At 37.4% G+C, this 23,790-nt stretch overlaps 1 protein-coding gene across 1 annotated transcript in view; it reads left to right on the top strand.

The window, feature by feature from the left end:
- Nucleotides 1-843: 843 nt before the first annotated feature.
- LOC143388832 (uncharacterized) overlaps nucleotides 844-23,790 on the top strand; it is a 60,551-nt gene continuing 37,604 nt past the window's right edge. The window contains exon 1 of the mRNA XM_077108319.1: nucleotides 844-849. Coding sequence (XP_076964434.1) covers nucleotides 844-849 — 6 coding nt within the window. The remainder of the gene's footprint in view (nucleotides 850-23,790) is intronic.

The following is a 23,790-nucleotide window of genomic DNA, read 5'->3' as shown; positions in this document are numbered from 1 at the left end:
GGAAACTTGGATGTGCTTGGTGAGAGTGTGTGGCCTTGCTGAGGGACTCAAATCGGGGCCCTGCCCTCTGGACCTCTGTCTGCCACCACCCAAACTACCCTCTAGTCCCGGGCCTGGCCTGTAAGTCTGCATTATCTTCACTGTAACATCTCTGCAGAACGAGTGGGTGTGTGCCCCCTCCCAAGCTTGCTTTCTCAGGCTGCCCTTCGTGGGACACCCATGCTGGCTGAGGGGCTCTGAGCTCTAGCCCTTCTCCCTCCTGAAGTCTAGCTAATCAGCCACTGGGTCGACCCTCTGCATTCTCTGCCCTCCGCCCGCTCCATTGCTGGCTTCCTGAAACCCAGGGACCCTGGAGGTTTCTGGACCCTATAGAGTTGCCTGGGTGTTGTTTTTTATTTGGGGGGGGGCATGCCGGGTGGAGGAGCTGGGAGCTGGGAGACAGGCCGATAACTGGGTCATGGCCAGCCAGGGGTGGAGGCAGACACCAGCCTGTGTCTCCCTGGATCAAACTGTGATCCCCAGTCCCTTTCTCTGGTGGTCCTGGGTCTGGCTTCCCCACCCTCTTTGGCATTTCCTGTCTGTCTCCCTTTCATTTTGCACCCAGACTCCCCAGGGGTTCCTGGGGGGGGGGAAGAGCCAACTCTAACCTTTCTCCCTGGTGACAGGACCTGACATGGCTGTAGTCCCACTGAGCCTGGGGTTTGGCTTGACCTTGTCTCCCTACATTTCTCCACACTCACCTTCTGGCTGGGCAGCGGGGTCCCAGCTTGGCTCCCCTCCATGTCTGAGCCAGAGAGCCATGGTCTGAGATGCTCCTCAGAGACCCCTTGGCTGGGGCCAGTCATGCCTGTGGGTTCTGGAAGAGGCTGAAGGATTAGGGATGAGGAGAGGCAAACACTGGCCTTCTGGGGCAGGAGTCAGGACTGATGCCTCTCTGGACTTAATTCTTAGGTGGTTTTGAGGACCTCCAAAGCCACAGCACCTCACTTCTCTCCCCACCCCCCAGGCCCATCCCACACATTGGTTTGCCTCTCCAGGCATTCTCTCCTGGTCCCCTACCCCTGGGTGCCTTCTTGAGCTCATTGGGCCCCTCCCCCAGCCCTCCTGGGCCCCCGCCTTCCTCCTTGACCCACTTTAGTCTCCTGTTGCTGGGGGAGGGGAGCGCACAACTGGGGGCTCTGATCCTGGCTGTCTCCCCCAGCATCCCTTGGGCGGGCTCTGAATGGAGGCAACAAGTTGACCAGGCCTGGCCCCAGGGACTGGCACACTGCGTGCTCCTAGTGACAGCCTCCCTGCCCCCTCCATGGACAGACAGTTCTGGACAGCTGCCCCTGCCCAGGCCCTGGGGAGGCCCTGCCAGGACCCAGCTCCAGTTCCCCCCAGCCCTAGGGAGCAGTGGCTTCAGAGGTTCCTCCTATCTTCTTGCCATGCACCATTCTCAGAGGGGAGGGGGGGCAGGGCCAGGTCCTGGCCTCCACCCATCCTTCCCCTAAGTCTCTCCTGGACAGCCCAAAGCTCAAGTCAAGTTCTGTGTCTGCTGTTAATCTGTGTGACTTGGGGAGATCCACCAGCCCTCTCTGGACCTCATCTGTGCATTTAGGGAATGGAGCAGATCACTGATGTTTACCAAGCCTCACTGTGTTCCAGGGACTGGGCTAAGTGCTATACATTGATGAACTCTTGTTCCTGTGGGAATTCCATGAGCACACTTTCCTATTTGGAATGTGAGGCAAATGAAGCACAGGAAGGGGAAAGAACATGCTTTTGAGGTCACTCATACATGGAGTTCCAGGCAGCCTGATTGGTGACTTGTCTTCACTCTGCCATTCTCTATTTGATCTTGGCACTGGGGCTATTAACTCCTCAGGGACTAGGACAGGGCCCTCTGAGGGCCTGAGATTGGGGCTTCTCCTTGGGGGACCATTCATTCTGTCCTCCTCAGGTGCCTTGCCACCCTGCCACATGACAGACTGTGGGAAGCTGAGACCCCAGACATCCCAGCTGGGGACACCCCGCCCATATCCTGAGTCCCAGTCCTGGGGTTCAGGGACCTGAATCCAGCCTGACTGTGCCCTTGAATGAACATCACCCTCAGGACAGGAGGGGACCCCTCCAAGCAAGCAAGCTGAAGTGCCAGGAGTGGACAGGAGTTGCCTGTTAAGACCCCAGAAACCCTCCCTCCCTTTTCGCAGCCAATGAGAAATGCAAAAAATAGGGTGTGCGGGCCCTGAGGGGCTGTTTGACTTTAAGAATCTGCACTCCCCTCATCTCCACATTTGCCTTGACATATGTCTTGCCTCTGGGCACCTTTAAATGTCACCTCATTGTCTTGCTGAACAAAAGAGGGGGTGGGAAGTGGGACGGGTCTCTGGGAATGAAATCAGGACATCTTTTCTTATTTGCCTAATTTCCTCACTCAAATGTGTCTTGTGATTAAATATTGCTTCATTCTATCCTGTGTGCTTAGGTCAGAGACCAGGTTTCTTTTCTGAACAGGAAATTGAGAGTATCTGGTCTTTTCATCTTGAGATTTCTCACTCCATTCCCTCTCTTTCTCTTTTTTATCTCCTACTACTGGAAAAGCCATGGTCTTCGCTTCTGGAACCTAGCTCCTCTAGAGAGAGCACATGGGTGGTGCCAAGTGTCAGTCAAAGGCAGTGACCCTTACAGTGCTCACTCAGTGGAAAAGACTGCAATTACTTGGTCATGCTGCTCTCCTTGGCCCAGGGTAAAGCACCGAGCAGAGTGGGCAGAGGATATATAACACCAAGTCCTGTGTTTTGGGCCCTGGTCATAATGAACTTGCCTGATCCTACACTCCATCACTTTGGTCTCTCAGTGGCTCTTTACATGCCTTCCCTTGGGAATGATTAAAATACTGCCTTTCCTTAGCCTCCTAGCAATGGCCTCCCCTCCTTTTCTTCCTTTCCCAGGTTCATCTTGCAGTCACTCTTGTTCAGTCACAGCTGGGTTGGGGATGGTTAGGGTGAGTCCACTCTCCTAAAATTATAAAGAGAAGATATCAGGATGTTACTTTCTATGGAGGAAGAAAAATTTTAAATTGTCTTCTGAAACACAGCTAAAATTTACAGAGCTTACTGAATGCCAGACACAGGGCTCAATGCTGTGTCCACCCATATCTCTCAGTCTTCCTAAAAATTCCATGAGGTGGGTCCCATTCTTCCAATTTATTAATAAGGAATCAGCATAAGAAGTTAACCTTGCTAAGCACATGTGGTCTGGGTGTGTACCATAGCCTTATCATTTTTCTTGCCCCTTTGTCTCTCTATGAGTTTATTGGCACCAAAACAAGCATGCTAAATGCAAAGTAGGTTTCCTGATAAATTCCCCCAGAAGCCAATCAGGCCACATAGTGCAAACTAATGTCTCTCAGGCCCAAAGTGCAGCCCCATGGCTCCCGGGTGTACCTTGGTTTTACAAGGCTTCCAGTTATGTGGGGTCTCCCACTCATCCCCACACCCTGTTCTTTGATCCCCCAATAGCACCATTGGATCCCAAACTGCATAAATCCCACTTTACAGATGTGGAATGAGCAGGGGGGTTGCTGGAGCAATTAGCCAAGGCTATGGGGTGTGTATGTGGCTGGACTGGAAAGCAGACCCATGTTCTCACAGTTTATGAAAGCCTGCAAGAATCACTCCATCTTTTGTTTTTCTGCCCACATCTTGCCCAGGAGGTGACTAGAGGACAGAGTCCTGCTTTTAATAAACAAGAATGATGGAAGTTGGAATTGCAATGCCTAGGTATATATAATTAGACGAACCACCCTCATTTTTGTATTTTAGTCAATATTTAGATTCAATATATCTCAGAGCATTTGAGGGCCTTACAGTGACTATTAGAATCAACTGGGACAATGTAACAGAATTAGTTCATTGGAACTTACATGCAAGACAAATTTATAAATGTCTCAACCCCATCATACCACTTGATTTTGATTATATTATCATTTAAATTCCTGGGTACCTTGCAAACACTTTGATCTTAACCAGATGTAATTCAACTATGATCACTATTGGTGGTTATGGAACAATGCAACCAAACACACTGAGAAGTGACTTTTGGACATATGTGAAGTCCAGCCTTTGGCCAATGGAATGGATGATTCACAGTGCCAGGCATAGGCACCCCTTCCCCAGGATGTACAAGGTGAATCAAGTGGGTGAGTGGTGAGAATGGCCTTAGGCCTGAGCCTAAGCAACTCTATTTTAAAAACTCCAGTTTGAAACCTGCAGTCTCATCAGGAACACCCACAGATCTCTCCAGTATGACCTCAGACAATTACTTCTCCTTACTCTGATAAACAGAGTGAAGCCTCTGGCAGGCTGCACTTGCCTGATAAGAAAACAAAGTGAGAAGATAAGGGTGGAGACCATCAGACCAGATGTTTCTGACCCCAGGGTAAAGGATGTCCTGGAGAAATCTGGTGATATCTGATAAGGATTGCAAGGGGAGGGGGCATAAAGCCCCAAAATTTAGCATAAAAATAGAGCTAATGAACAGGGATTCAGCCAACTGAAACAAGGCTGGAAAGTCTGGTGAGGAACTGGACTTACATCTCATTACTTGTCATCATTCTCCTGAGGAGATCCTCATGACTCTCAAACTCTATAACCTCATCTGAATGGTGAAAGCCTCAACTTCTTTCTATGACCCTCTCCTCAACATGTCTTCCACTCCATGCCAGGAAAAACCTGCCTTGTTTCTTGACCTGATTACTGTGAATCTTCTTCACATGATATCTCAGAATCAAATAAATTAAGGTGGACTTGTTCTCATCAAGGAGACAGTGTTCTAAAAGCAAAAGCAAAATCATTAAAAATATTTCCTGACTAGGTACCTGACAAGTACTCCTTCATAGACACACATTGATATAAGCCATTAAAAATAAAAAGAGCCCTGACCCAAAGTTTGGAGAATACATTTGGCTTTTGACTAGCATAGGAGTAAAATTGCATTACCAAATTTCTGTATACAGATAAGGCTAAAGGACTATTCATATTATGGCACTAATTCTGCCTTTTTTAATAGATGAGGTTTTTACAGCTGTTCAGTATCAAAAAATATTTTCAAAGTCCCACAAGTACTGTTTATGTGTGTGTGTGTGTGTGTGTGTGTGTGTGTGTGTGTGTGTGTGTGTATTTATGTGAGTGTAGTACTGGTGGTTAAACTTAGGGAATATTATTCCTGAGCTATATTTTCAATTTTTTCTTTTTTTTAAATTATGAGACAGGATCTTACAAATATGATTTTTTGTGTGCCCACAATTTTTAAGTACATATCAAGATCAAATATGCCTGACCCAAAGGCAAATCTTATCTCCATTATTAGCCATGATTCATCATTATTTTTAAATTCTCTTAAAAGTTAAGTAGTGACCTCTTTTTCAAAAAGGGGGGTTACACACATATGGTGGCTCATGTCAGCAAACTTAATAATTTGGGAGACTTAATCAGGAGAATCATAATTTCTAATTCAGCCTAAATAATATGAGAGGTCCCTAAGCAACTAAGCAACACTTTGTCTGAAAACTGAAAATAAAATAAAATACAATTAAAAAGGGGTGGTGATACAGGTGTTTACGAGAACTATCCTGGGTTAAGTACTCATTCCTCTCCCCTTAAAAGAAAAGAATAAGAAAAAAAACACAAAAATTTTACATCTGGTGAACTTTTTATTCAATGGGGTTAATATGTTTGAGAAATACTACTGATGCTTATAGCAAGGATTTAAAATAAACTTGGGAAATGCCTGAGAACTGAATTGAAACATCAAGGACAAGCAATATTTTTAAAATTTCTTATCAGGAGAAATTTAAAAACAGATATATTTCATTACAGTCATGATAAAAATGCAGCATTGTGTGGAAACTGCTACAAAACCACTGTATTTGTATCACAAAAGTTTTATAAATGGAGAATATGAAACATGAAACACTACGTAAAAAAGTGAGGGAGAGACAACATTAATACAATATGTGTAATCTAAAATAAATAATGCACAAAATATCCACTATACAAATATTATCTGGGAGCATGTCTACAAAATAACACAATACTCCATGCATAAAGCAGAGGACTTGTGATAGTCTCAAATTAAAAATAGTTTCACATCTGTGGCTTCTATGTAGGGGCTCATATCAAAAAAGCAATGTTTCGGGCTCAAGCAGATGAAAGAAAATATGAGGAACTTTTTTTGTAACCATGTGATTTATTTTTATTTTTTTTGTCATTCATGACAGCAGAATGTATTTTGACATATAATACATACAAGGAATGTACATATATTAATCATATTGTCTATTCTATTCTGCTGCCCTTCCTATCATCCCTGCTCCTCCCCTACTCTCCCATCTTTTCTCTTTATCCAATCTAATGTGACACACTTTTTTTTTTCTTTTTCTCATCACAACATTATATATTTATTCTGTTTAACAATAAGGTCCTCCTTCCATCTTCTGTGCAACTCCCTTCTTGCTCCTTTTTCCTCTCACCTCTCTTCCATATTTAGTGGTAGTCTTCTTCTCATGCTCTTCCCCCCATCCCATCTTGAGTCACCTCCCTTATATTAGAGAAGACATTAGGCATTTTTTCCATATTTAGTGATAGTCTTCTTCTCATGCTCTTCCCCCCTATCCCATCTTGAGTCACCTCCCTTATATTAGAGAACACATTCAGCATTTGTTTTTTAGGGATTGGCTAACTTCACTTAGCACAATCTGCTCTAATGCCATCCATTTGGCTGAAAATGCAATGATCTTGTGATTTTTTAGTGCTGAGTAATATTCCATTGTGTAAAATGCCACATTTTTTTAATCCATTCATCTACTGGAGGGCATCTGGTTTGGTTCCACATTCTAGCTATTGTGAATTGTGCTGCTATAAACATTGATGTGGCTGTGTCCCTGTAGTATGCTCTTTTTAGGTCTTTTGGGTATAGTCTGAGAAGGGAAATAGCTCTGTCAAACGGTGGTTCCATTCCCAGCTTACCAAGGAATCTCCATACTGCTTTCCAAATTGGCTGCACCAATTTGCAGTCCCACCAGCAATGTATGAGTGTACCTCCCTGCCCCCCCATCCTCGCCAGCACTTATTGTTGTTTGATTTCATAATGGATGCCATTCTTATTGGTGTGAGATGATATTTTAGAGTAGTTTTAATTTGCATTTCTCTGATTGCTATAGATGGTGAGCACTTTTTTTTCATGTATTTGTTGATTGGTTGTATATCCTCTTCTGAAAAGTTTCTGTTCAAGTCCTTGCCCTATTTGTTGATTGGGTTATTTGCTTTTCTGTTGTTTAACTTTCTGAGTTATTTGTATACTCTAGAGATTAGAGCTTTATCTGATGTTTGAGGGATTAAAAATTTGTTCCCAGGATGTAGGCTCCCTATTCACCAGATGTGAGGAACTTTTGAGATGGTAGGCTTGCTCCTTCTGAAGGCAGCAATAGCCCACAACCAGCCTCTAGCTTCTATCCCTCAGCCCCCAAAGTTATTAAATTGAAATTTTTTATGCAGGTCAGACAAAGAAGGCATATCCACAACATTTGACTGATGTAAGAGCATGCTCACAAACAAATGTTTTTTTTTTTTTTTTTGGATGATGCTGAGGATTGAACCCAGGGCCTTGTGCATGCTAGGCAAGCACTCTACCAACTGAGCTATGTCCCCAGCCCACAAACAAATGTTTTTGACCTTGAGTACATACATTGAATCTGAGTGTTTAAGACCTTGGCTACTTGCTAAAAGCATAGCCCTCTGGAAGCTGTACTAACACACTTGGTCTTTTGGTCTTTTTTTGGCCCTAAATGCCTCATGGTATTGAGCATTTTACAACTTCTACTGTAAGGAGCAATGCTAACCTCTCCATTTTTAGGGTGTAACACAGAATGCTGTATGTCTCTAATTCTTACAGACAAAAAAATAATAATCATTCTTTTTTGACACCTGGGTAAATTTTTTTTAAGCCCATTAGTTCTGCTTAACAGGTAAAATAGGTTAAACTTGGATACCTGGGCTGGCCATGCCAGTTGTTCACTGGAGCCATTGGCTGCAGTTGTTTCAATTTATACATCATGCATTGACTGGACTTGAAGGTCTTTATCCTTCTTCTTCTCTACAGACTCAAAATCACAATGGGGAATGTTGATAGATATTTTCAAAATACAGAGATCTTACTCTACTGGATGTATTTTGGATTCCTAGACCTCTTGATTATCTTGCAATTTCTCATTCTGCTAGTCTCTCACACAATTGCATCAGTTTTTGCTGTCAAATCTATAAAAACCATTCATTCCATGGCCAAAGCAGCTGCACATGAATCCTTTGACTATTTCTCCAAATCATCTATGCCAATGCTGCCACTTTTTTCTTTGGCCAGGGACTGGGGCCTGGGCATCAACACTTCATTGACACTTCAAATTGCAGGGTTCATGTTTACCCACAGTGCAGTCAGAATTCTTATTTCTGCTTACAAGGAACTAATCTCATTATATTACCACTCTCCATAGAAGTCCACTCTAATAGGACTGAGGCAACTAAGTGTTGTATGCTTCTTGCTGTCCATAGGTGTCACCACTCCCCTAACAACCTCTATTAATCTATCAAGACTGAGATATCTCTCACCTGCAAATATCCTAAAGACTATGCCAGTTGCTGTGTGGGTGTTGAGACCCACGATGTAAAATTTGGGTCTCTAGCAATTGAGAGATGTGAGGCAGAGTTGACAGTGCAGTAATGCTTATGCAAACAACAACAACAAAAACAAAAACACAATAGCTCCCAGACAGCCCAGAGCCTTCAGCCCTTATATTCCTGCATTATTCCATAAGCCTTTTAATATATAGGCCAGAAAGCAAAGGTGAATGGTCAATATTTTACATAGTGAACACATGCTCAAAAGAAAATGTTTATGACAATGAATGCATACACTAAATCAGGGTATTTATTTCTTGAATAAATAATAATAATAATAATAATAATAATAATAATAATAATAATAATAATAATATAAAAATAATATAATATATATAATATTATTATATAATAATAACCTGTTGGAAGCATCAACAAGAGAGTAGCTATAGCCAATGATCCACCCTTTTAGGATTAATCATCAAAAAATCTACACACCTGAAATCTTCTGTAATGATCTATTAGCAAGGAGGTAAGAGCTCTGCATCCACAGGCCACAAAAAATTACACTGTATTGTGATATGACTAGAACACCATCTCCCCTGCCTAGAATTACTAAAAGGTATCTCCAGGTAGTATCTTAACAAGCTCATCATTCTTTCTACTTATCATTGATCAATTGTTATGTGGCTGCAACTAAAGATGTAATATGTAATGAAGTAATACTGATATCATTTTGGTGATCTAGAATATACTCTACAACTGAATATGGCAGAAATCCATTCAGGTGCTGCTGTTAACAAACCAAGTGCCATGTGATTTTGCATCACAAATTTTTGTATTTGATAATTTTTCTTTATTAACTAGAGATAGAGCCTGCTTTTTATCATTTAAGATTTGACTGTGTACTCTGTGTCTTATTCACCAAGGATACATAAAAAAATAATTAAGAAAGTACATCATCCTCATGAGTTTAAAAATTTGTTTATCACATAGTCTTCTCTTTAGCTATAACCACATCATAATTTTCCATAGGCTGTAAGGTTTTAACCTAGTATCCTAATAATGCCAGCAGAAAAACCAGAAGTTCAAACATATTGAGTAACATTTTCAAATTAAATCAAAGTTTAGTCAGTAAAAAATTGTCTGGATAGAATGGAGATCAACAGACTGTTGACTATAATAGATAATGTTACCTTCAATATACATTGAAATATTGGTTTCAATATTTAAATGTTAGGAAATAAGCCAGAATTAATAAAGGGGTGATTATAACAACTGTTTCTCTGCTTAACATTTCAATTTTGCCTGTTCATAAACCTGAATACAAGAGCCAACATTTTGATGCATGTCTGTAATTTCTGTGACTCAAGAGGCTGAGGAAGAAAGATTTTAAGTTCAAGCTAGACTCAACAACTCAGTGGGGCCTTAAGCATCTTAGTGAGAACATGGCTTGTCTTAAAATAATGGGCTGGATATGTGATTTGTGATAAAGTGCCCTGAGTCTAGTCCTAGGTACAAAAAAATCCTGCTTTTTAATGCCACCATCTAACTTCTAAGACAATAATGAAAGATTGATAATTCATGTAATCTAGAGGGTCACATAGAGTTGATACTGAATTCCAGTAAAGTTGCTTAATGTTTGTGAGACCTTCCAAATATTCTTTCACACTGAACAGCTATGTAAACCTCATCTATTACAAAAGGCAAAATGATACTGAGTGTCAACCTATTAGCAATTCTTTAACCTTATCTGTACGCTTAAAGTTGACAATGTGTTCTTGCTCCTCTTCTAGCCAATGTTCAGAGTATGTTTCCCAAACTTTGTATCTGAGTTTTTATTTTTGTGTGTGTGACTTATGTAAAGCTGTGACTATGAAAGAGTATTAGTCAGGAAACATTTTGAACACTTTGTTTTTACTTTCACAACACCGCCACCTCCATGAGAATGAGTCCACCTTAATTTATTTGATTCTGAGATGAAGGATGCTTTTTTGGCAATCATATCTCCCTGTGAATTTCAAAAACCATATCAACTATCACCGAATTACACACAGTAAACTGATCCCATATGAAACCAGCCTTAATTGATGATAATTCCACACATGAGACCCTAATTTTTATATAGTTTCTTCTTATTAAGTGATAGATAACTAATCCACTAACCATGGGCTGAGTGCCAGGATTCAATCACACATGGAACTTAAGTTATGTGAAAAACACATCGTGCCTTACAGGAAGTGGTAAATTTTTATTGATTTAAATTTAAACTTTAATTTCTTGACATACTTTACTGAATTATTTAGAAATGTATGTAGACTTCTATGCTTTAATATTTGATGATATTCTCACAGTACCCCATACCAAAGAAAAAATTGAAATTACAATCCTGCATTAAGCTAAAGACAAAACTGCAAAATAAGTTTTTCTTTAAAATGTTTAGACTCTAGTTTCTGGGTTACTGATGATCTGATGACCTAGGGTCTTCTCTCCAGTGATACCCATCTCTTTTGGTTACAGTATGATATCTAAAATGTAAATGGATCTGTGCCCAGAATCCTGTGAAAAATAGTGTCCATTTTTGTCAACTTCTGAGTTGTAGATGGCAGCTCTCTCAAAGTTCACAGTCTCTCCTGTTCTTTGGCCCTGAGAGAATGTTGTTTGGTAAGTTTATTTCATTACCTATGACACAGAACTAAGTTGTCCAGTTTTTACAACTTGCTGAGATCAGGGTATTCATATATCTCAAACATGGGATATAGCTGTGGTGACATAGAGGTCAAGAGTGAAGTTTAGGATGAAACTTGAAAAATACATTTATTTATTAGTAAATTTATATTGTCAAATATAATAATATTTTGGATATAGTGGTTTAAGTTATTGCAATTGATTTAAGCTGTCCTTCTTAATTTTTAATAGAAATTTTTTAATTATTCTTGTGCATTATATTGTTTTTTTCCTCTGGGGATACATTACTGCCTTAGGACATTGCTTAGATGTTTAAAATACAATTTGCTTTCTCATAAGACCAGAAAGCAGTGAAGTTAAATGAAATTTTAAAGTAATTGTGATGAAATTTTTATTCATAAAAATATATATGTTGGGTGTGTGAGAGACCTTGCCTCTTGGTTTTATTTTCCCCATTGGGTTTCTCCCCAATGAAATTAAGTTTTCATCACATGAAAATATCACATGATCTTTTACCCTTCCTCCTTTCACCAAGGTTATTATGTGGCTGTATAGTTTAAGAGTGGTGAGGGTAATGCAAACGACGAGAAGTAATGAGATGTCATTGCAAGTCCTCATTAGCCTCTGGAGCTCAAGTGAATTTTTGATTGAGCTGGCTGAACATCTGTTCATATGTTCTATTATTTATATTAAATTTTGAGGCTTTTTACCCCCTTTTCAATCCTTATTAATTACCACCAGATTGTTCCTTGACATCCTTTACTCTAGGGCCAGAAACCTCTGGTCTGGTGGTCTGCACCCTGGCCTTCTCACCCTTCCCTATTACTAGGGGAGGACAACTTGCCAGAGGCCTCACTCTGTTGTGATTTGTTTATGTCTGAAGGCAATACTGCAGGGCTTCTTTAAGCATGCCTGGTGAGACTGCAGGTTTCACACTGAATTTTTTTTAAATGGAGTTGTTTAGGCCAGGCCTAAGGCCATCCTCAAAATAGTGTAGTGAATTTATTCAAAATTAAGGTTTTTCTTTTGTTTTGTTTTGTTTGTTTGTTTGTTTAATGTATATGTCCTCAATTGAGTTTTCTTTTCTTTTTTTTTTTAATACCAGATGTTTAACTCAGGGACACCAGACACAACCCCAGCCCTTTTATTGTTTTTGTATTTATTTAGAGACAAGGTTTCAGTTAGTGGCTTAGTGCCTTGCTTTTGCTGAGGGTGGCTTTTTACTCATGATACCCATGTATGATTGTTCTGAGCCACAGGGGTTATGACCTGTGCCACCAAGTTTGCTTTCAAGTGAGTTTTTAAATATGTAAAAAAAGTTTATTAAAATTACATTTAGAAGCATTCCTAATATTCAAGCAAACTCCTTTGCGTTGTGTGGCAGGAAAGAAAAGTGCAACTGGACTTTAATTTAAATTACAAGCAAATTCAATTACAAATGCTTAATTATAACACAGTTAATTAGAAGGTCACAGACCATGGCACTATTGTACTTTTTTAAAATAATTTTTTCTTAGTTGTAGATGAACACAATATTGGTATAATTATTATTATTATTTTTATTATTAATGTGAATCCAGTATTGAACAATCTTCCTCATGCATACTAGCCAAGCACTCTACCACTGAGCCACAACCCTGGACCATTACCTGGTATTTTTAATATTTATTTATATTTCATTTATTTATATGTGGTGCTGAGAATTAAACTAAAGGCCTCATATATGCTAGGGGTACACTGTCCCACTGAGCCACACCTTCAGCTCTTTCTTGGTACTTTTTAAATACCTGTTTTAGATAAATGTTCAGTAGCCTTAACCCTTTTCCAATATCTATTTGGATTAAATCAATAACCTAGAAATCAGTGAAGCTGAGAGCCTAGTTCTATCTCAAACTCTGATTTTACTTCCTTTTTTTCCCCCAGACTCAGACACCTTATCACAGTGTCTGAGTTAAGATTCCCCCTTGAGGAATTTACTGTGTGTTGTCCAGATTCCAAACCCAATATTTACCTATTCCTTAGTTTTATAAAAGTCTTACACAGTTTGCCCAGAGGTACCAAAATCTCTTGGAGTATTAAGAAAAATCAGTATCTCAGTCTTGACTTTTAGGGAGCAGTTTGAATTATAAGGATGCAGCCTTTAAGGCAAGTATATAAAAGGAACATTTTCATCAATACCTTGTATCTAAAATGCACTTCTTTTGATTCCTTTTATTAGATACTGTGAATAAACATACACTGAAAATAAAAATAAAGTAATTTCTTTAACAAAAATGTTCCAATTTCTTTAGATATATATCCAGAATTATAATATAGGGCATTTTTTAACCAAGAATTGTTATTATTTATATTTATTTAGGCACTTTACCACTGTGTTACATCCATATTTTTTTTTTAATGAGACAGTGAACCATTGAGTCACTTAAGTCATTGGCAAGTTTCTGAGGCTGGTCTTGTACTTCAGTTCCTTCTGTTTCATTCTCCAAAGCCACTGGGAGCACAGACATTCACAATAATATTCTGCTTTAAAATATTCCTATTAGTGGATTATATGGCATTTGTATTTTGAGCTTTTAAGAACCATGACAGTTTTTTTTTCAAAAGTATCTTTATTAATTTTATATTTTAACCAACATTTTTATCTATACATATACACATATACTCTGTAGTCCCTACTATCTTTTAGATATTTGTTTGGTTTGTTGTGGTTTGGTGCTAGAAATTAAACTTCGGGGGTGCTAACCACTGAGTTATGTCACCAGACTTTTTTTTTTGAGACAGGTGATATATCACTAATATCTCACTAAGTTGCTTATAGCCTTGCTGTGTTGTTAAGGCTGTCTTTCAAATTACAATCCTCCTGACTCAGCCTCTCCAGCCACTAACATATTTGCCACCACACCTAGCTCTTTGAGATTATTATAAAAACATTTGCAACAAAACTGCTCATGCTACAGAAAATCTCTTTGGCTGATACAATTTAACCCTGAGGAAAGTTTATATGAAGTAGCCAATGTGGGAATGTTCTGTAAAGATTTTTTTGGAATAAACAGGGATCATTGGTTTTGAACCTCCTTTCTAAATTACTGTTTGATATCATAGTTTATAAATGTGCTGGGAAAGGATGTAAATTCATTTGTTTGAAATCTACAGAGATTTACATAAGCTCAGTCACCTTTTGTTCCAGAGCTTGGAACTTCAGGATGTAATAATGTAAACAAAATATGTTAAAGTTGAGACATTCAGTATACACACACACACACACACACACACACACACACACACACACAGAATTCTTTTTCTAGGAGCAATTGGTGATTCTGGAATTATTACTAGTGTATCAGGGACATAATAATGTAAACAGTATGTTAAAGTTGAGACATTCGGTACACACATACACACAAACACACACAACTTTCTCTAGGAGTAATTGGTAGTTCTGGCATTATTACTACTGTTTCAGGATTGGGTCAGGATTCAGGAAATGCTAAAATCTCACTCAAGCTAAGAGTAAATTACTGGATTCCTCCCTATTTCCCCTAAAATACAAGCTAGAGTGAACTTCATCTGTCAGCAACAGAAGTTGGGAAAATATGCTGCCAGATGTGTTTTTTTTTTTGAGATAAATTGACAGCTGTTTTAAAATTTTTATTATTGTTTGTTCAAAACATTACATAATTCTTTACATATCATATTTCATACATTTGATTCAAGAGGGTTATGAACTCCCATTTTACCCCGTATACAGATTGCAGAATCTCATTGGTTACACATCCATGTTTTTACATATTGCCATACTATTGTCTGATGTGTTCTGCTGCCTTTCCTATCCTCTAGTATCCCCCCTCCCCTCCCCTCCCCTCTTCTCTCATCTTCTCTCTCTACTCCATCTACTGTAATTCATTTCTCCCCTTTTTTCCCCTTTCCCCTCACTTCCTCTTATATGTAATTTTGTATAACAATGAGGGTCTCCTTTCATTTACATGCAATTTTCCTTCTCTCTCCCTTTCCCTCCCACATCTCATCCCTGTTTAATTTTAATTTTCTCCTCATGCTCTTCCTCCCTGCTCTGTTCCTAGTTGTTCTCTTTATATCAAAGAAGACATTCGGCATTTGTTTTTAGGGATTGACTAGCTTCACTTAGCATAAAATTGACAGCTTTGATATTTGGATATTTCTGTGTCTTGATCACAGCTAATGAAAAACTTGGAAAGGCTTTTATGACTCCTAGCTATCACCACATTTTTTTGTATAACTTCTCCCATATTTCCTTTTTGTGTGTGTGTGTGGTACTAGAGATTGAATCCAGGGCCTTGAGCATACAAGGCAAGCACTCTAAAAACTGAGCTATATCCTCAGCCCATCTCTCACATTTCTATTTGCTATAAGTGATGATGGCAATAGGGGATTTTGTCTCAAATGTGGTACATTGCTCAAGACACGACTGATATCCAGGGTATCTAAATCTCTACTCATTATAATTTTGCCAAAGAGACACTCATAGTAGTTTTTTTTAATGTATCTATAGATGGAGAGAGTGTGTCTCATTTTAATATTCTGTTTTATTTTCAGAATCATTCCCTCTTAACATTTGCCTTTTATAGTGTTGCTAAGGTTGGAACTGACTATCTTGCACTTTCTGCACACACACTCTTACAGTGAACTTTGCCACTAGGTCCCAATTCTAACTTTAGGTTGGATAGATTCATTCATTCAATGTAATGTTATTTTTCATATGGTCAGTTTTACATATTCCTTTCTATTGCTCTTAACAGTACTATTGATATACATATGGTCTCAGATTTGATTCATGTTATGATTTATTCTTCTGTATTATTGCAGTATAAGTAAATGTGTCACATAAAATAACTATATTATTTGTTTTTTTATAAGTTTTCAGGTATTTTGCATATTTTATTTCCAAGATGAATTTTTTTGGTCTCTTTTTTTCTTTTCTTTTATTTGGTACTGGGAATTAAGCTCAGGGGAACTTAGCCATTGAGCCACATCCCCTGAACTATTTTGTATGACAATTAGAGTTGGTGTTTCACTGAGTTGCTTACAGCCTCACTTTTGCTGATGCTGGCTTTGAGCTCACAATACACCTGTCTCAGCCTCCCAAGGTGCTGGGATTACAATTGTGCAGCACCACATCCAGCTCTCTTCTTGTATTTAAAAAAAATTCTAAAATTTTGATGGGAAAAATTACATATTAAATTGAGTTAAATAGTTGTATTTGTAATGATTAGTTTCATTTACACACATAGTATTTTATGTGTATTTGTAAATTTTTATTTAGTTTGTGATAAGTTCTACATATTTTCCTTGAAAGCCATTATACATGTAATGTATTTACCAGATGTAACTTAAGTATAATACTCTTATGTGGTATTTTGTACTCTAATAAAATCAAAAATCTTTCTGGACTCTAGAAACCAATTTTTCTCAAACTTTATTATTTTTTTTTTTTTTGAATGTACCTCATCTTTCCTCTTAGGCCCCAGATTTCGACTTTGTTGACAAGTATAGCTCTAGCCTTATGCTATCATATAACTATACACTGTCATGGTACACACATACTAAAATTTCTACAGGTCTATGCTGCTTGGTGAGGAGTACTTCATATATACATAAACAGTTTTCATGAAAAAAATAACAGCAGTTTCTACTTCATCTTTAATTCATGAGAATTTGTTTTGTGTCCTCATCAATATTCTGTATTCTTTTGTTTGTTGTTGTTTCTTACTGGAAATTTAAATCAGGGACACACAGAGACTGAGTCACATAAAGTTGCTAAGGGCTTTGCTAAGTTTCTGAGGCTGGTTTTGAACTCAGAATTATCTTGCCTTAGCCTCCCAATCCATTGGGATTAGAGGTGTATGCAATGAAACATTGTTCTATTTTATTTTTTATTTTAAAATATATGTTACTTCTTAAAATCATTTATTCTTGATATTAAGAAAGCCTAGAATACCATTTTTCCCCACAAATAATTCCTTTTTTTAAAAAAATGTCATTTTTTTTGAAAAAATGTCAGTAGTACCAGATTTATACTTTATTGTTTTCTAAATGGGAAGTTTAATATTATTATTATTATTATTATTATTATTATTATATTATTATTATTATTATTATTATTAAGCTATTTATTAGTTACAAAAGTTTATCTGTTCATATTATTATAAGGCATATACTCTTTTCTATAACGTCATAGCACACTTTAGTGTGTATCAAAATAACCTGTTGGGGGTTGGGGAGGAGGTTTCATGGTATTAGAAATGATGGTGGAGGGGTGGGATTGTGGCTTAGTGTTAGAGTGCTCACTTAGCATGGGTGGGACTTTTGTTCAATTCTCAGCACCACATAAAAATAAAGGCATTGTGATGAGTCCATCTACAAAAAAAGATTCTCTCTCTCTCTCTCTCTCTCTCTCTCTCTCTCTCTCTCCCTCTCTTTCTCTCTCTCTCAAAAAACTTTATTAAAAAAGTAAATGATGGTGTAATATGATGTATAGTATTATATAAAATATGTGTATAAAGAAATGAATTCGTGTAAATATACTTTGTATAAAACCAGAGAAATGAAAAATTTTGCTCTATATGTTTAATAAGAATTGTAATGAATCCTGCTGTCATATATAATTAAAAAGTAATAAAAATGACAAATAAATTATGGCATTATGTTCTAATTGGCAATAAATACTACTCTTTTAAAAATTGAAAAAAAAGTCTGTTGGTCAGTGATGAACTTTATAAAGTATAAAATGTATCCTGAATATTTGGTAGTACATAAACCCAGATTTAGGTATTTATAGTGTTTCAGCAAAATAAAAAAAAAATACTGTAGAGTTCATTTCTTGCAACATATAATTATATGAGATGCTTTTTATACATATACATATATATGACCATTATACATAATTAATAAATGATTACTACATCTCACATTAACCACATTTATTTCAAATTAATTTGTACTTTGAAAGCACCAATATATGACAGTCTTTGGATATATGTACTTGGTGTGTCTTTAAATTTGTTACTTTATGTATTATGCTCTTTTCTTTATTCTTCTTTTTATAGAATTTTTTTTTCCAAATTATTGAGATTACTGAATTTTAGACACCTCAGTTTAACAGTGCAGTCTGTAGATTTTCTTTTTAACTTCAGCTAAAATACATCCCGCTTTTTATAGGCTTATTGTTATGCAAATGACTTCTAAAAACCTGCATACATAACACCCTAACCTGACCTTACTCTGGACTAGTGATATCTGAGTGGAGGGGATCTCAAAGTGATCCATGGAAAAGGCAGGATTGAAATAGTTAATGATGTGAGATTGGTAGATGCTGAGTATGTATTAGTGATTATTCATGAAAAAGTATTGGTGGAGTAGATAGGGGTAGAGATAAAAGTGCTGTGAAGGAAAAAGGGAAAAAAATGACAAGCTCAAGGGTTCAGATTTAAAAAGTCTAGTGGTGGATCAATAGTAGCATGAGGATAAGGGTTTCTTTTCAGGCAGAAATAATGTAGAAGCAAAAGAAGAAGGTAACTCTGTCACAGTCCAAAAAGAAAGAGTCAGATGAATGGTTTATGTGTTTATATTTTTCCTACCTTGGAGTGGAATTGATAATTCACAGAGTATGTTTAAATAGGTAGTATAAAACCATTTCCAAGTAGCTTTACAAATTTGTGAGGCCACAATCAACATTTGACAATTCCAGTCACATAAAATCTTTGTTCTTTTTCATCTGTTTTATTCATTCATTCATTCATTCATTCATTCATTTTTTTCATTAATTTTTGCTTTACTGTTATTGTGTATATACTCCTGGTGAGTATTCAATGATACATAAACACACACACACACACACACACAGATATATATATATATATATATATATATACACTAACTTCTATAATATTGTATTCTAAAACATTAAAGTCAGCCAGCCTCAGCAACTTAGTGAGGCTTTAAGAAAATCAGCAAAACCCCCTTTTTATATAGAATATTTTATTAAAGGCTAAGAGCGTTTCCTAGCAAAAAAAGCACATATGATTGTAATTTGTAATATGAGAGACAGAGAGAGAGAGAGAGAGAGAGATATCTTGCAAAAATAAATAAGTAATCAGTGACACTCTTACACTCTTAGTGTCAAGGATGTAAATAATTCAAAAATAATAGTGAGCTGTTGAAAAACACATCTAGGTTATTAACTGCTGCTTTGGAAAGTTAGTCTGCTCTCCAATATATAAAAGTGAGAGAAAAATTCTTTACAAAGTTTTGTATAAAAAAAAAAAGATATTTCAAACAGCTTTTAATTCACCCAGACTGGGTCAACTTTAGTTGGTGATTAGGGTTCTGCCAAGTTGATAGATCCTTGAGTTATTTGGAATAATGTGATTTTATGTAGTCTTTAAAAACAAAGATTGAGGTCTAACATAAATCAGATTTGGCCAAGGAAAAAAACATTTAAAAGAAAAGTAAATTTATGAATAAATACATAAAACAATATTTAAGAAAAATTAACATTCAGAATACTAATGCAATTATATAATCACCAGTAATGTAAAAACAATGACAACTAAAGATAAAGTGAATTAATAAAGAAACAAATAAATAATGGAATTAATTAATTAATTTATTGATTTATAACTAACAAGTGTAAAAATGTAATGTGAGTGAATTGTCAAATTCAGCTTGCAGCCATGACAAAGTGTAAAGGTACATGGAAATGGTGTTTTACTACTTACCGAAACACCCTATGAACTATAAATTTTACTCCTAGATGGAAAGAGTTGAACAGAGAACCCATTCACCTGGCTCTCTTACTTGGGAACTGTGCAAAAATTACCTTTTTCTCCCCAAAATTTTATTGCTGCTTCCAAGAACACTACCCCTCTACATTCATACCATCATTGTAGACTTATAGCATATGAACCCCTCTATTGCTCAAGTTTTTTTTTATGGCTCTTTTTCTCTCTACTCCCTTATAGTCCACCAATACTTATTTTGTAATTCAAAATCTACATATTCAGCAACCTGCAGTCTTACATCTTACTATATCCTTTTCCTGCCTTGTGCATGACCACTTTGAGATCCCATCCAACGTAACATCAATAGTCCAAAGTGATCAGATTCTGGGGTAAAATATGCAGAATATTAGAGGTCAGTTACACAACAAGAAAGCTGTAAAAATTGGGCTTCATGTAAGAGTGAAAATAAAAAGAAAATCTATAGACTTTACTAGTTAAAATAAAGGATCCAAAATTTATGAATCTCAATAATTTCAATTATACATGTGAGTTAATTTTTTGGGGGGAAGGGATATAGAGACATTGCTTATGAGTTTAAAGCTCAAACGGTTTTTTTTGTGAGACAAAGAACAGAAAAGTTAAAAAAATAAAGAAATCGTGATATCATTTTCATAAATAAAAATATAGACATATTTATTCACAAATTGCTTTAACCTTATAAACAGTTATAAATGTCAATGCACTTCCCTCTGGGATAGGTCCTAGTATTGGGAAAAAACTTTGCCTTAAAATAACCACATTCACAGACCCTCAAGTAATAATAATAATAAGTGACATGAGGAGGATTTCAGGGTTTTGAAGCATACCTGTAATACAAGTTAGTTGAAAAGCCATCAAGGAGAATTTAATACACTGTCTGAAGACATATATGTATAAATTATATAAAAAAAAGTGTTTATGGTTTTTGTAGCGAGGGTGCAAGTCCAATACACAGTCTTTATTTTTTTGAATATTTTTAAAAAATGGACACAATACCATTAGTAGTTTGTTTGTTGGTTAGTTTTTTAATTTGGTGATGGGTGTTCAAACCAGTACCCCACGCATGCTTGGGAGGTACTCTACCACTGATTCTTAACCCTAGTACCCAAAGTCCTTTACTTAATTAATTTTTTTTTGTGGGAGTGTATGTGTGTAGTGCAGGGGATTGAATCCTTGACCTTATATAAGTAAAACAAGCACTCTACTGACTAAGCTATATTCTCAGTCCTGATCTGTAGTCTTTTAACAATGACAATGGAGAAGCCTGTCATTCAGACTGATTCTGCACTCACTTGATTCAGGCTGGAGGCAGTGCCTGAACCCTTGACCAATAAGTCTCTTAGGTGAGAACTGTCCAGATCCTCAGGCAGCCAGTGATGAGGGGGCGGGCTTCAACAATCTTTTGTTCCCTTGGTGTCTTGAGCCTGCCATTTTTTCAATCTTTTTGTAGGCTTTCTGTCCTGAATCTGGAGCCCAGGTGTCTGTGCTATGCAGATTCTGAAAACAAATCACAGGGAGAGTGCTGAGAACCCTGAAAGCCAGGAAATGGTAAGTGTGCCTTGTTATCTTGAGACTGGGTAGGAAGGTGGCTTAAAGCTGACAAGAGTGGCAATGGTGGAAACTGGCAGTCATAGTTAGGGACTCCTCGTGCTCCACTCCAGAATCTTGTGGCCAGAGGATCTCTGTGGGGCAGCTTATCCTTCACCTGCCTCTGACTACTCTAGTGAGGCTTAGATCAGCAGTTGAAAACCTGGGCATTTTGTTCCATTATTTTATGGTGTTTTCAGCTTATTTCTAAAGCCCTTTGTGGGCTTCCCTGTGCCATGAGTCCAGCATGTCTCCAGATTCTGTAGTGAAGACTGAGATAAATACCAAGAGAGAACCCCAAATCCATTTGTTGTACACATGCATGAGATAGGCTGTTGGTTTTAGGGCTTGTTACTCATGAGGGTTTGTTTGTTTGATTAATTTAGTGTGTGTGTGTGTTTGTGTGTTGTTTTCTTTTGGGTACCAGAAAATTCAACCCAGAGGCGTTCATCCACTGATTCACATTTCCACCCCTTTTAAAAATATTTTTATTTAGAGACAGGGTCCCTTTGAATTTCTTAAGGCATCACAAATTTGATGATGCTGGCTTTTAACTCATTCTCTTTATGAGTTCTGCGATTTTTTAATGTAGGGGAAGCAGTATCTCAAATCAGAACAAAAATCTGAAATCCAGAACTTCAGTTTAGCTCTCCATAGGTCTCAGAATAAATGCCTAGTTTTCTACATCTCTGTTCATATATCCAAATCTAGGGTTCTCTGTTCACAGTGAATAACTATATAAAATAGAATAGATAGTAGAATGACCTTGTAATGTGGATAATGGGCCTCACTCAACAACGCTTGGAGGCTAACTGGAAGATATGTTAATGAGTACCATTAAGGCCTATTTAAATTGTAAAAGACCTTGAAGCCCACTTGTGAGAACACCTTCAACAAAGTCCTTTGTCCCAGAGGTGATTCCTGTTTGAATTTGAAGAAAAAAGGATGGGTCACTCAAAGAATGAAAGTGAATTCATATGGTTATCTGGATGCCTTTTCCAAAGCCTATTTGAAATGCATTTTGCTCTGTGTTCTGCCTAAACCATTAGTAAACTTCTGAGATGGCACATCAAAATGAGGTTTTCTTTTTTCTGATATCATTCCTCATACCACATGGTGGGAGTTCTATTTTTTAGATTTTTTTTTCTATAAAATTTATGAGACAAGCACCTAGATGCAATTGGCAAACTAAGAAATTTTTGCTCCACTTTCCGCATTATCAATCATTATTTTCCTATGCTTTACATCAAATGGATGCACAATTTATGTTTTTCTACAAAAACTGAAGGACATTTTTAAATATTTTAATTTATCATTCTGAGATTTTCACATGAGATGAAAGTAGAATAAAATTATGTGACATTAAGAAGAATGAATCTCTCTTAAATGAGGTTTGTGTGTCCCAGTTAAGAAATTTTAAAAACTGTAATTGGTCATCAATTGAGGGTTTATTTATTTATTAACATATTTGTTTATTTATTTATGGTCAGACAATTTTATTAATAACCCACAAAAGGGGCTGGGGTTGTGGCTCATCCATAGAGCACTCACCTAGCATGTGCAAGATCCTGGGTTCGATCCTCAGAACCACATTAAAAGAAGTAAATAAAAAATAAATAAATGAATAATCCAAAGAAACTTTCCAAACATTTAAAGAAACTCTTTTCTTCTGGTGTGGAAGGATAAAATAAAAGTGGGATTAATTTGAATTTAAATTACATGCAAGTTCAATCTTTCTCTCTCTCTCTCTCTCTCTCTCTCTCTCTCTTCTCTCCCTCTTTACTGGGGATTGACCCCAGGGCACATGCTTAGAAGGCAAGCACGCTACAAGCTGAGCTATTTACCCCACCCCATTTTTTTTGTGGGGGAGGCCAGGGATTGAACTCAGGGGCACTCTACCACTGAGCCACATCCCTACCATTATTTTACTTAGAGACAGGGTTTCACTGAGTTGCTTAATGCCTCACCATTGCTGAGACTGGTTTTTAATTCATGATCCTTAAGTCTCAGTCTTATAAACAGCTGATATTAGAGGCATGAACCACTATTCCTGGCCAACTTCAATC

Source organism: Callospermophilus lateralis, unplaced genomic scaffold (genome assembly GCF_048772815.1).
Source record: "Callospermophilus lateralis isolate mCalLat2 unplaced genomic scaffold, mCalLat2.hap1 Scaffold_45, whole genome shotgun sequence".
In the NCBI taxonomy this organism is placed as follows: Eukaryota; Metazoa; Chordata; class Mammalia; order Rodentia; family Sciuridae; genus Callospermophilus; species Callospermophilus lateralis.
This window is presented reverse-complemented; position numbering and strand designations above follow the sequence as displayed.